This window comes from Pithys albifrons, chromosome 7 (assembly GCF_047495875.1).
Source record: "Pithys albifrons albifrons isolate INPA30051 chromosome 7, PitAlb_v1, whole genome shotgun sequence".
In the NCBI taxonomy this organism is placed as follows: domain Eukaryota; kingdom Metazoa; phylum Chordata; class Aves; order Passeriformes; family Thamnophilidae; genus Pithys; species Pithys albifrons.
Window position 1 is genome coordinate 49,888,598 of NC_092464.1, and position 13,891 is coordinate 49,902,488.

Consider the following 13,891-nt stretch of genomic DNA (forward strand, 5'->3'; position numbering starts at 1 on the left):
GTTCTGCACATGCTGTGCCTCACCTAAAAAATCCACTGCGCAGACTGAAAGGGCACGTGGGGAGAGCCCTTCCCAAATCTTCATTCGTGAAGTCTGGCCATACAGTACATACAATACACTTCAGTCCCCTTCCTGACATCAGTGAGGCTTATACAGAAAAGCACCGACCTCAGGGAGGATGTCAGGCAGTGTTAGTGACGAGCCGATGGAGAGAGGAGTGTCCTGGGATCCCCACATCCCAGCAGAACTGTGCCTGGAACACTCCTGTGCAGATCTCTTTGCAAAATCAGGCTCCCACTGCCTGCACTGTTTGTGTCATGTCTGCAGATCCCACCAGTGGATCTGCAGAAATGGAGCAGCAGTGCCACAGGGAATGTCATCTCTGGCAGGTTAGGCTTGTGGATTTGGCCTGCTCAGAGGGTTAGAGGATATTGGGCAGGTGACCCACTGTGGTCCCTTCCCATGGAATCCATTTGGTGACCCTTGTGTTGCCTATTCCTGTGAAAAGAGACACTTGAAAACAGTTTTAGTGGAGAAAGATATACAGGTTACCTTTATTAGAAGCTTCTAAGGTGCACACCAGAAGGTCTGCACATGTGTGACCAGGAATGATACAATTTTATAACTTCTCTAGTAATTTACATATGAGATATGGAGGTTTTTAACCTGAGCTTGGCCGTGGCACTGAGTGCCATGATCTGGTAAAGGGACTGGAGTTGGACCAAGGGTTGGACTTGGTGATCTCAGAGGTCTTTTCCAACCCAATCAATTCTATGATTCTATGATATTGATAACCAACCATGATTCTCATTTCCCTCTGTGCCCCACCCACAGGGGTTTCAGGACTGCCCCTTGGAGATCTTCCAGGATCTCTGGGCCGCCTTCTTGTGTTTTGTCTTCTCACTGTCTACAGGTGGCTTCTCACAAACACCCTGACCTTGGCAGGACATGAGAAAGCTCCCAGTTTGTGACATGGAGCTTTAGGAACTGACTGTAGGATGTGAGCAACCTCGAATAATCTATGAAACTGATGCAATTCTAAAAATCTACAAAAACACAGAGATCCTTAGGCATCACTTGTGTGTCCCTTCCAGCTCAGGATATCACATGATTCTGTGGGCCCTGAGTTGGTTTCTGGGGGACAGGCTTCTCAGTGCTCTTTGGAAAAACGAGTCATGGGACAGTGAATTAAGAAACAATCAAATTCAACAGAACAAAATCCTTCCTTTTTATTCAGTGCTGGGAAAATTGGGGGGTAACCCCACCAAAGGCATGTTCCACCAGACTTTTGTGTTTGCAGGTTTTTGTACTTATTACAACGGAGGCCCCTCCCCAAAGTTAAGCCAGATATTTTGGGTGACTCAACAGAGTCCTCTTATCTCTTGATGGACTCCTCTTATCTTTGTAGCTCTGTATTTCCTTTTGACTAAACAATGTCACAGCTTCAGGTTTTCTGATTTGTTTCTTACAGCTCAGACTCCAATCTAAACAAGGTTATTGGTTTATTTCCTAAAGTTCACCTTACAGCTACAGGGTTCAATTCCTCTTTGTCTAAAGCTGGGCATGGTTAAGATAAACATGTATGTGTATGTTGGCACCAACTGCGCTTAGGCAAACCTGGGGACAAGCTAAATTCAAAAATTAATATAAAATAGTGTTAGTACAGGTATGATGAAAAATTAGTAAAGATCGTATGATTTTACGGAGAAGGGATACAATCCATTTTCCTGAGGGATCTCTGTTCCACGGCCTGGGGTGGGAGGGCCCGGAGGGTCCCTGTTCGGCCTCGAGGGGTCCCTGTCCCTTCCCGGGGGGTCTCAGTCCCGCCCCGGGAGGGGTCCCTGTCCCTTCCAGGGGGGGTCCCAGTCCGGCCCCGGGGGGGGTCCCAGTCCGGCGCCGCCGCCATTCCCCGCGGCCGCTTCCGGGGCGAGGGGCGCATCCGCCCCGGCAACCGGTGACGTCACGTGGCGTGAGGAAGCGCCCTTTCATTGGCCAGGCTTCCCCATCACCCCTCCGCGCCCGCCTGTGATTGGTCCCCGCAGCGGCGCGCAGCCAATAGGTGTTGGCGGGCGCGGGGAGGTGGCGCCCCGGCAGGGCTGGGGGCGGGCGCGGCCGCCATGTTGCAGTGAGCGGCTGCGGGCGCGGTGCGGGAGCCCCCGGGGCGGCCGGGCCGGCACCTCCCGCGGCAGCGGCGGCTCCTCCCGGCGGTGTCCGCGGTGTTGCCGCCGCCGCCGCAGCCTCGCCCCGGCGAATGATGCGGCGGGAGGCGCCGCTGGGCTGGGTCGGAGCTCGGACGGCGGCAGAAGCGGCGACAGCTCTGGGCGGTGTGTGGTCGGAGGCGGTGGCGGCCGGCCGGGTCCCGGTGCCCCGCGGCGGCCGGGCGGGCACGGGATGCTGAGAGCGGCCCCTCGGCCCGGTCGCGCCGCGAGGAAAGGGCCCCGCCGGGGCTGAGCTCGGCCTCGTCCCCGCCCCGCACGTGCTTTCCCGAGGCCTCTCCCGCGTCTCCCCCGCCCGTCCCCGCCCCCGCGGCCGCCCCGGTGGAAGCGGCCCCGCCCCGTCCGGCCCCTGCCGCCGGGAGCGCGCCGGGCCCGGCGGAACATGGCGTGGGTGCTGAAGATGGACGAGGTGATCGAGTCCGGGCTGGTGCACGACTTCGACGCCAGCCTGTCGGGCATCGGGCAGGAGCTGGGCGCCGGTGCCTACAGCATGAGGTAAATCCGCGGGGCTCAGACCCGGCCCGGCCGCCTCCCCTCCGGCCTGCCCGGCCCGGCCCGGAGCGCGGGAAGCGGCCGCGGCTCCCCCGCCTGTCCCTCCCTCCCTGCCGCGTCCCCGCAGCGCTGCCCGAGCCGGGACACGTGTCGGGGCCGCTCCCCCCGGCCCGGCCCGGCCCCGCTCGGTACTGCGGGCAGGTGGGCCCGGGGCAAGGGCGGGCCTTGGCCGGGGGGGCCTTCCCTTTATGTGTGTCATTTCTGCCCGAAATGTGACATTTCACTGTCCCCGGGGGATGTAACCGGACCCCACGTTCCAGAAGATGATAATTTTATATTGGATAAATGCAATTCTTCTTCACAGTAAACACCGTTTTCTCCGGCGTTTAGAAACATCCTTTCTCGAGCAGTTAATGGGGTAGTGGTGTGGTTGTATTTTACCCAGTATGTTTATTCTTCCGTATTTCTGTGTAGTGATGTTTTTCTTCTTTTTTCCTTTTTTTCCTTCTTTTTTTTTCTTCTTTTTTCCTTCTTTTTTTTTCTTCTTTTTTTCTTTTCTTTTTTTTCCCCTTTTCTTCCTTTTTTTCCTTCTTTTTTCCTTCTTTTTTTTCTTCTTTTTTCCTTCTTTTTTTCCTTCTTTTTTCTTTTCTTTTTTTTCCTTTTTCTTCCTTTTCTTTTTTTTCTTTTCTTCCTTTTCTTTTTTTCCTTTTTCTTCCTTTTCTTCCTTTTCTTTTTTTTCCTTTTTCTTCCTTTTCTTTTTTTCCTTCTTTTTGCCTTCTTTTTTCCTTCTTTTTTTCCTTCTTTTTTTCCTTCTTTTTTTCCTTCTTTTTTTCCTTCTTTTTTTCCTTCTTTTTTTCCTTCCTTTTTTTTCTTCCTTTTTTTTCTTCCTTTTTTTTCTTCCTTTTTTTTCCTTCTTTTTTTTCCTTCTTTTTTTTCCTTCTTTTTTTTCCTTCTTTTTTTTCCTTCTTTTTTTTCCCTTCTTTTTTTTCCCCTTCTTTTCTTCTTTTTTTTTCTTCTCTTTTTTCTTCTTTTTTTTCCTTCTTTTTCTTTTTCCCCCCTTTTTTTCCCCTTCTTTTTTCTTCTTTCTTTTTTTTTGTTCCCCCATGTAGCTTTTTCTGCCCTTAATCAGTGTGGTGGTTTCCTCACCTTTTGGCTGTTTTACAGGTTTTACAAAGTTGAAGTGTTCAACCAGTGTCTGGGTGTGCTTTTTCGAAGCTAAGATAAAATTGTCCTTGCATGAAATGAGTACATTTTCTCTCGCCGATGGGCAGAATGTGTGGATTCCTGAGTGACGACTCAGCCATGGGAAAGAGAAACTGTTTTGGGGACACCGGGATATGTTTTAGTCCAAGGTTTTTGACAGGATTAGTGAGTGTTTTGAGAGTCTGGAGCAGTAAAGCAGTTGCACTGGATAGTTCTGGTGGCCTGGCCTGTATGGAGGGCACAGTCTCTCTGGGGTGACCTCGAGTTTTATTTATTATGTGTATTTTAAGGCAGAACTTGCCACTGAAGTGTTGACAGTGCAGTGTCTTTGCTGGAAGGTACAAATAGCAGCTTCAGCTGAATAGAAATGAGAACCCTTCTCCCAGTATTTGGGATTGTGAGCTCAGCAGGTTGAAGTTGGAGATCAGAAAAAAATTCTTTCCAGAGAGAGTGCTCAGGCATTGGAATGGGCTGCCCAGAGAGGGGGTGGATTCCCCATCCCTGGAGGTTTTTAAACTGAGATTGGCCGTGGCACTGAGTGCCATGATCTGGTAAAGGGACTGGAGTTGGACCAAGGGTTGGACTTGATGATCTCGGAGGTCTTTTCCGACCCAATCCATTCTATGATTCTCTGGTGGGATATGTATTTGATGAAGTTTTTGTTCTGTGTGGGGTTTGGTTGTTTTTTTAATTAAAATAAGTTTGAGAGTTTGTCAGTTCAGAGAACAAGGTGATTCATTTCTCTTGATGGGAATACTCCTGATGTTATATTATATTCAGCTTGTCTGTATTTTTTCCCACTTTTGCCCCATTTCTGCCTTACCAAACATTCATTCCCTGAGGTGGTGCCAGTTTTTGTGTCAGCTGGTGGTTGATGCCCGGGTGGCTTCTCAGTGTGCAAACACCTGTGGGTAATGCACGTGCTCCTGCCCTTCCTTCTCTATCACAATTCAGTTCTTTCTAGCATTTCTTATGATTAAAAATACTGTGTTTTGCCTGTTTTTTTTTTAAATATTTTCTTTTCTTTTCATAGACTTCATTCCTCCTCTCAGTAACTGTTCACTTTCTTGGAACTATAGAATCATAGAATGGATTGGGTTGGAAAAGACCTCCGAGATCATCAAGTCCAACCCTTGGTCCAACTCCAGTCCCTTTACCAGATCATGGCACTCAGTGCCACGGCCAATCTCACCTTAAAAACCTCCAGGGATGGGGAATCCACCCCCTCTCTGGGCAGCCCATTCCAATGCCTGATAGGAATCGTAACCTTTGCTGTTGTTGGATGGATTGGTTTTCCTGCTCAGGTCATCCTGTTGTGGTGGGCAGCAACCCTGAGTAGTTTTTGGTTACAAATTCTGCCTGTTAGGATATTCTGAGTTACAGCACAAAGAGTTGCAGCCATAAAAACACTTAAAACTGCACAAGCAGCTGTACATTGGTATTGGATTTTGTTGCATGCTTTGTCTCCAACACATGCCAGCAGTATTAGCTGTAACTTCAGTCTCTGACCACATCGTTAAAGGGATCACCTTTGTGGGATTCAGAGTGATCTCAACAAGTGCGTACCTTATTGTATGTATTGTGTAGGTTTCTGCTTTAGAGACATTACGGCCTGGTAAGTGCTGTGAGGGAGGTTAACTCAGAGAAGTGGCACAGCATGAAGAGTGAGAGATGCTGTTCTGTACCAGTAGAAGCCAATTAATTACTTGTCACTTTCTGTAAAAAATAAAAAATAGAAGAAAAAGGAATATTGCCTAGAGGAGAGTGCTGGGAGAGCTCCCCAAGGTACTTGCCCAGGTATTTTGTTAGCAAGGCTTGCATGGAACTGTTTTTCCTGTTATATGGAGTAGCTGATACATCCTGGAGCTGATGATGAGTCAGTGCCCTCAGGTAGAATATATGGCACTACTCCTGTGTTTATTCCTATGAAGAAAACTGCTTATGTGTGTTGGTCAGTGACTGGGATTTTTTTTAGAAGGCAATAAGTGCCTCCTAAATTTCTCTGCGGATTCACATGGTTTTAAATAGTTTTCAAAATTTCCATGTAAAAAGCCCATTTTTTTGATTGCTGTTCTTAATCTTCTCACACAGTAAGAAACTGCCTGTAAACACAAAAACCAATTTGAGTGTTAATAACAGTTGTAAAAGTTGTCAGAGGTGTCAAATAACACCCCCACCAAAACCTGTATAAAACCAGGGTACCTTCAGGGACTGAGTTTTGAGTGTTGCTGTTACATTCAGTTGGTGATGGTGCCCATCCTGTTTTCTTACAAATCCATCCATTTTAACACACCAGGAGTTGGTGCTTTGGGTACTGATGGTTTCCATGAACTGTTAAAAAAATGGGAGTCTGTTTAATTGAAAAAAAAGTTTCAAAGAACTGCCTGTCATCTCTCCAGCAGAATTCTGTTTTTCAGCTAATGAATTATTGGATTAATAAATCAGTTTAAGTGAGCATTAATAAACAGGCAAGTACTTTAATGTCTGAATTTTTGCATGTGAATTGGAAGCTTAGTATGGATTTATTTAAATGCTTGTATTTCCAAAGGTGTTTGTAGTGCTGAAATTCAAACCTCTCATGGGGAACTTGGTGGTTATTTCAGGAGTAGCTGTTTTGAAATATATTTGTAGTTAAAAACCTGGAGTTCATTAAACTGAATTGAAAAAGACAATTCCTGGTTCTGAAATGGGAATGTCTGTGCAGAAGACCATGAAAATACATGCAGAGAATCCTCCATTTTTTGGAGAATCAGGTCAGTTTGACTCTGCAGCATCTCCCAAACACTGAGGTGTCTTTCTGAAGTGGAGCTGCCCTGGTTGAGAAGAACAGAAGCCCTAAAAGATCATCAGCCTTGTTTCCTCACGGTGCTGTGGAGAGCATTGGATGGGGAAAGGACTCCTGTCTCGGGTCTCCTCCACAGTTCAGGCTACAGTGACCATGAGAGGGGTCAGCAAGGAATTGGGGGATTATTGTCTTACAACCTGCAGCTGGTTGAGGTGCAGAAGAGAAGGGAGGGTGTTGTCTTGTAACAGCTTTTGGGTCCCTGACGTCCTCTTTTGGCTTCTGATGGGCATGATTGGGTCATGGCAGTGACTGCCTTAACTTTATAGCCACTGTGCAAAAATAAAATGAGAGTTGTCTCATTCAGGCCCTGGTTTTGGCTGCTGTTACATTGTGACAGACAAAATGACTGTTTGTGCTTCCCCTGACGCTTCCCACTCTTGCTGCTGGATATGTTTTTATTTCAGAGGAGAGCTTAAGATATCCTGAATTTTTTATTTTCTTTCTCAGATGTACACAGTATTTTCTGCAGAATACATTATAAAGCCTCTGCTGCAGTTGTCTGTCCTATTTTTTTAATGCATTGCATTGTAGAAAAAATAATTTTCACTGATGTCTGTACTCTGTAAAGTAAAATGTTACTGATTAGAATTGGAGCTTGATCCTTTGTGCAAGCACATACATATGTAAATACCTGTCGGGAAATGGGGACACCATCCCTGGAGGTTTTTAACCTGAGCTTGGCTGTGGCACTGAGTGCCATGATCTGGTAAAGGGACTGGAGCTGGACCAAGGGTTGGACTTGATGATCTCGGAGGTCTTTTCCAACCCAATCCATTCTGTGATTCTATGACTTGAAGGAAAAGAGAATCCACAAACCTTGTTCTCCTCTCTTGGTTACCACAGATAAAATGTGTTGAAAGATACAGTTCATGTTCCAGATCCCTGGCACAGGGTTTGTTTGTTTGTTTCTTTTCTTCTTACTTGAGTGTGTGAATACATGGCAAAAAGTCAGGGGCCAGTTTAATTTTTCAGGGAAAACATTCAAATTCTAGAACTGTCGTCTGTGCTCCTGTTGGTGGATGGACATCTTGGATTGAGAGCAGGGCAGCGAGTCTGCCTTTGTCTGCTCTTTGTGGAGCAATCTGTACAGAGCAGCTTCCTGACCTCGCTGTGTCACAGGACACTGGATTTGTCATGGAGAACAGTCTTGCTTCTTTTCCTTGGTACCCTCAAAAGCTTGGGAAGACACAGGTGTTGGTGTGGGCCTTTTCTTCTTTCTTTGATTGGTTGTTGTTTGTGTTTTGTGCCAGACTCCCCTTCAGCTGAAGCCTTCAGCCCTCTGAGTTTCCACGTGGTGTGCTGTGGGATTCCCAGGAATGGCGTTACATTTGCACCTGTTTCTCATTCATGTTGCTCCTCCTGACAGTTGCTCCAGGGAAAGCTGTGTCCCAGAAATCAGTTCCAAGGCTCTTGTCTCACATCAGACCTGCTTTTGCAGGGAAGGTGTTGGGAAGTACCAGCTCTCCTGTCCCCTTATGATTTCCCATGGCCTCTTCCCTCCTCCCCACAGTGCTTGGCTCTGAGATTGTAACTCTTGGTTCAAATCCTGCTTGAGAAACATTTTTCTCAAGGTATTTGCCCTCATAAACTGTGCTGTAAAGTTTGACAAGGCCTGTGTGTTCCTGGGATGCTTTAATGCTCACACCCAAAAGTACACAGTCCAGAAGGGGGATAAGGCAGATGATTGATGGAACATCACTCTGAATTTTGATGACATGGCAGTTCCTGTTCTTGTAGGGACAGGAGGTTCTTCATTTATTTTATAACACTCTTGTTACTAGAGAGGGGGTTTGTGTGTGTGTGTGTATTGGCTTTTTTAAAAGTGCTTCTGACAAAGTGTTGAAAAGGGTGTTTTAAATTTATAAGGAAGGTGATTTTTGAAGGCTGGCAAACTCATTTTACAAGCTTGGGAAGATAAATTAATTTTTCTTCATCATCTTGTGCTATGCTAATGTGGCCTACACGGCATAGGACAGCTTATCCCATGTCATCCATGCCCATGGATGCTTTAGTTCAAGTGTTAACACCCACCTTGCCTCCACTTCTCAGCTTTCCTGCTTTTGTGTGGTGAAGTTTCATTTATGCACTTCTGAGATCAGCTCAGTTGGTTAACACTTGGTTGTAATAACACCAAGGTCATGGGTTCAATCCCCCGTGTGGGCCTTTGGCTTAAGAGCTGGACTCGATGATTCTTGGGGGTCCCTTCCAACTCAGAATAGTCTGATTCTGATTCTGTGTGTGTGTAGGGAAGACTCTGGTTCTTTCTGGGAAAGTTTTCCTCTCCCTCTAGGAGGAAAGAATGCCTTTCATTTGAATGCTTTAGATAACACTTTCCCAGGGACTGAGATAAGACTTTTCTTGCTGGAGCTGATAGTTTCACAATCTTGGTTCTCAGCCTTCTTCCATCAGGAGAGTAACCCTTGATGGATTGACCTTTTCAAGTGATGTCAAGAAACTGACAAAAGATGCTGCTTGTCCTTCAAAACGTTGCTGCTTCCTTGTATGTCAGCTTGGTTTTTGTAGTCTAAAGTTCACTTGAATGAGGCAAGTGAAGTAAATTAGTCTTCACTTCACCAGATCAAAAGTCAGCAGTGGCAAAAAAAGAACAGAATCAGTCTCTCAAAGCTCTCTGGTCTCCTTTAGCCTGAAATAGTTCCAACAGAGCTATTTTGGAACCCTCCCTTTTCCCCTGTCTGGACAGCTCTGCCATGGGAGCTTCAGTTTAGGTAGGAGGTTCTTTGCTGTGTAACCCGAGCAGAGCTGGCAGTGAAAGTCCCTGTCCTGGATCTGCACTGGGGCAGCAAAGGTCCCGTGTCACCACCAGGTGAGCAGGGGAATGACTAAAGGATGCCGGGATAAGGATGCATGAGCAGGGACTCTGCCAGGCATTTACTGGGGGCAGATGGATTGTACTGCCAGGCCACTGGCTCTTGTAAATGCAGAAATTGTGTCGAGGGTCTGAGGGGAAAAAAGCTGGAACTGAGAAGGCTGATCTGCTCTCCTGGCGTGTTTTTTTTTTCTGTTTTTTTGGTCTTAGAATAGAATCAGTATAAGGTTAGAGATGGTAAAAAGATTGACTTGGCATCTCTGTAGTTTCTGGGAAGGTGATTGACATAATACTATCTTTTGTAGTCTTCAGTTTAAGTAAAGAGCACTATTGAAAACACTAAATTTCTGTTTCCCATTGGTTTCCTTCTCTGAATTGTGAGCACTCTTTGCATCTTTCCCTCAGCTGTGCTGTGTGAGCAATGAATTTGGGTTTTTAGAAAACGTTTGTCACTGTGAAATTTAGCTGGTCCCTATTGAAATTAACACTTTATAAAGTCTTAATTTGAAATATTTTCCTGCTACTTCATTGATTGATTTAATTTCCTGCACTTTTATCTGTTCTTAGATGGGGAAGAAACTGCTGAAATGCAACAACACCGATATTTCATTCTTGATGAGTGAACAACTCAAAATGTTATTTAAACTATAATTTTTTAAGATGATCTAGGAAGGAGTTTAAGTTGCATTGGTGTCTCTTTTCCTTTGGAAGGTAGTTGTACCCAGAAGATTCTTTTATAAGAAAAATTTGCCTTGTGCTGTTTTCTGGAGTGTTTCTTTGGCATGGTGGTATTTAAGAATGAACATCGTGCTCCCTTTACAAATAAATTGTAGGTTTGTGGAGTTGGATGCCTTTATTTTTATTTCTTCTTCAGTGGTAATTAGTCATTACCATTTTGTAAGTATTACCAAAGCAGGTTTGCTGGCTAATTGGTCTTCTCTTTGTATTTGTTGGCTTCCACTGCCTTGTCTCTTAACTGCTTCATCAACCACATCACACTTTCTTAAGCCAGACCAGCTACGGTTTTATTGTGTAAATAAATATAAGTTGTGGGTGGAAAATGAAGGCTTGAAAGATATTTTTCATAAATACACAGAAGACTGACTTCTCTTTTTAATCTTATGTGTTATGTGAAGGCAGGTGCTGCCCAACTTAGTCAGGAATTACAGGTTATTGGTGAGATGCTTTTCCTGCCTTCACTGTTGCACTTCGACTCCTGTGTGTGCATTTTAAACATTGCTCTTGTTTCCGTGTTCTTGCCATTTGAAGGCTCCTCCTCACAGTAACAGTAGTGGCTTATGTGCCAGGGTGTGTGGGGAGCAGCAGTCCTGGATTGGGACCATCCTCCCCTCTGCTTGTCCCTGTGCTCCCTCCCGCTCTGGGCTGCTCCTCCTGCCTTAGAATCACAGAATGGATTGGATTGGAAAAGACCTCCGAGATCATCAAGTCCAACCCTTGGTCCAACTCCAGTCCCTTTACCAGATCATGGCACTCAGTGCCACGGCCAATCTCACCTTAAAAACCTTCAGGGATGGGGAATCCACCCTCTCTCTGGGCAGCCCATTCCAATGCCTGATTACTCTCTCTGGAAAGAATTTTTTTCTGCTCTCCAACTTCAATTTCCCCTGGCAGAGCTTGAGCCCGTGCCCCCTTGTCCTATTGCTGAGTGCCTGGGAGAAGAGACCAACCCCCACCTGGCCAGAACTTCCCTTGAGGCAGTTCTAGACAGTGCTGAGGTCACCTCTGAGCCTCCTCTTCTCCAGGCTAAACACCCCCAGCTCCCTCAGCCTCTCCCCACAGCACTTGTGCTCCAGTCCCTTCTCCAGCCTCGTTGCTCTCCTGACTGGCACCAAATCATGAGGCATCTTATTGCTTCTCTCAGTCGTCCTCAAGGAGCCGTCACCAACACACAGAATTGTCCATCCTACTGCTGGCTGTGTCACTCCTTTTCTCTGTACAAGTAAACTCTTTGAGGGGTGTCCACCTCTCCCAAGTGGGTGTTTCACATTATCTGCCTTTGTAACGTAGTTGAGGCTTCTGTGGGCTCCAGTTTGGGCAGCTGGCATGAGAAGTGGTTAGGATATGGTTCAGCAGGCAGGTAAAGCTTTTTTGGACAGTGTCCTGCCTTGTCCTTCTTTCATGTCTTTTTGTAGCATCTCCTGTGGTTTCTCACTAGTGGAAAGGAACCTGTAAGGTGTGTCTTTGGTATGAGCGAAATTCAAGAACAATTTATAATAGAGTTCTCTTTAAATAAAGCAGGCTCTCAGAGAAATGAGGAATTAAAAAAAAGTTTCACTTAAAAAGATGTTGGAGTACAAGTATATACAAGTAATAGTGCAATACAGATAAGACATTTACAGTTCTTTTACAAAATATGTTAGATCTGTGCCTGTGATAAATCCAAGAGATAAAACAGGATACATGTTGGTTAAAAACTGAATCGGCAGGTGAGGTGGTGTAAGAAATCTTTGAAAATCCATTTCTAAACTGAATTTTAGAAGTTCCATGGCTCTGCAGGTGGTTTCATCCTAAACAAAAATGTGTTACAAGAAACTCTTTCACCTTTAATGTGTGAAGAATTACTGTGTCCAAGAAAGACCAGTCTGTTGCTAGCACAGGTTACTCGTTTCTGTGCAAAGCAGCTGTTGTGTTTGGTGGTTGTGGTGAAGCTCTTGCTTACCACAGCCTGTGGACAACAGGGATTGTTCTTTACTCTCCAAAACGCAGCAGTTCCAAAGCTTTTATGGTGATTGTGTTGCATAAAATTTCTGTAACTTTTGTGAATCTGTGGCTTGATTGTTTTGGGGCTGTCCAGTGTGCTAAAGCCTGAGAGAAGTTAAGGTTGAACAGTCTTCAACATCCACACAATTAATAGGTGAGATATAATGGTACAAAGTGGGGAGGGAGATACTTTCCCAGTGTAGGTCTCTTCCTTTGGGGAATATATTCTCTCCAAGAATAAATGAAAGCCGTGCTTTTGTCTGCATGTTTGTTGGGCAAGCTTGCCTGTATTGACTTGTGAAAACTTTAATGAAAACTGACCTTTTTCGGTGGAAACAAGAACTGAAGTTTAAAGTTTCATAGGAACAGCACAACTTTGTTGTCTGCTTAGGTCCCATGGCATTGTTGATGTATCCGAGCCGGAAGCTGTGAGGGAAAATGCTTTGGGTACTGCTTGTATGGGTTTGACTGGTAAACTGAGTGACACTTCTGTGTGTATTTCATTGGGGTTTTTTAAGTCACAAATGACTTGTTAACTTCAGGCACAACAGGGCCATCAGTCTCACAAAGTTATTTGTTTTGTTCTTTTCAGCGATGTTTTGGCACTGCCTATTTTCAAACAGGAAGATTCCAGCCTTCCACAAGAAAACGAGACCAAACATCCACCCTTCCAGTATGTCATGTGTGCTGCAACATCTCCAGCAGTGAAACTGTACGACGAAACTCTCACATACTTGAATCAAGGTTGGTGCACGTGTGTGATGGATGCAGCCTGTGGTGCAGGTCTGAAACTGAAATGCTATTTCTTGATTTGATACACGTGTGTATATCCAAAATTAATGCATGTCAGAAATGAGGTTGGATTCCTGACTAGTACCCTTTTTTATCCAACTTGGAGGCTCCTGTACATTATTACTTCTCCTTTAGAGTCTGGTGAGGTTTGTTTGTTTGTTTATTTTGGTTTTTCCTGCTGTTTGTTGCCCCTCTCCATCCTCCACATCCCCCAATAAAATCAACCCACCAGAGCTTTTAGGAGGACAAATTCCAGGCAGTAATAGCTTAAAATACAGGACTGATTTTGCATTCCTGTTTGGACTTGATCAATGGTAGCAAGTGTGATGGTTTAAAGGTAAGGTGGCTGGAGAAATGAACTGAACTCAAGAGAGATCACAAGTCAGAGTTATAATTTACTAAAATGATTACAATAAATACAGTGGTTCAGAGAAAACTGGTTTTAACCCACAAAAAACAGATGTATAACCCAGCACCCTGGGGCAGGAACAGAATGGTGTTCATTGGCCCCTATGCTGAGCCCACATGGGCCCCCTGAGTGGCAAGGGAAAGACACCTGTTGGTGAGGATGATGTTGCAGTCTGATCAAGAGTGGTGGTCACAGCCCTGCTGAAGTTCTGCTCCTCCTCTGGGTCCCAGAGGGGTACCAGAAGTCCCAAAACCAGAGTATTGTCTATGCTCAGGCTCAGGTGGGAATGCCCAGTACCTCCCCCAAGGCGTGGAGTTCACAGTGGGTGATTTAACTCTGTGAATCATGGGGTATTTTTGGAATCTTTGATAGTCTGGGTCCTGGCA

The 13,891-nt window shown here is 45.6% G+C and overlaps 1 protein-coding gene across 5 annotated transcripts in view; it reads left to right on the forward strand.

Annotated features, from left to right (window-relative positions):
• UBP1 (upstream binding protein 1) overlaps positions 1 to 13,891 on the forward strand; it is a 52,371-nt gene that overhangs the window by 13,276 nt on the left and 25,204 nt on the right. For 3 of the 5 annotated variants that reach the window (XM_071561525.1, XM_071561526.1, XM_071561528.1), the window contains exon 3: positions 12,897 to 13,048. In XM_071561525.1, coding sequence (XP_071417626.1) covers positions 12,897 to 13,048 — 152 coding nt within the window. Of the gene's footprint in view, positions 1 to 2,095; positions 2,712 to 12,896; positions 13,049 to 13,891 lie in introns of those variants that run through there. The other 2 variants (XM_071561527.1, XM_071561531.1) reach the window with 2 other exon arrangements.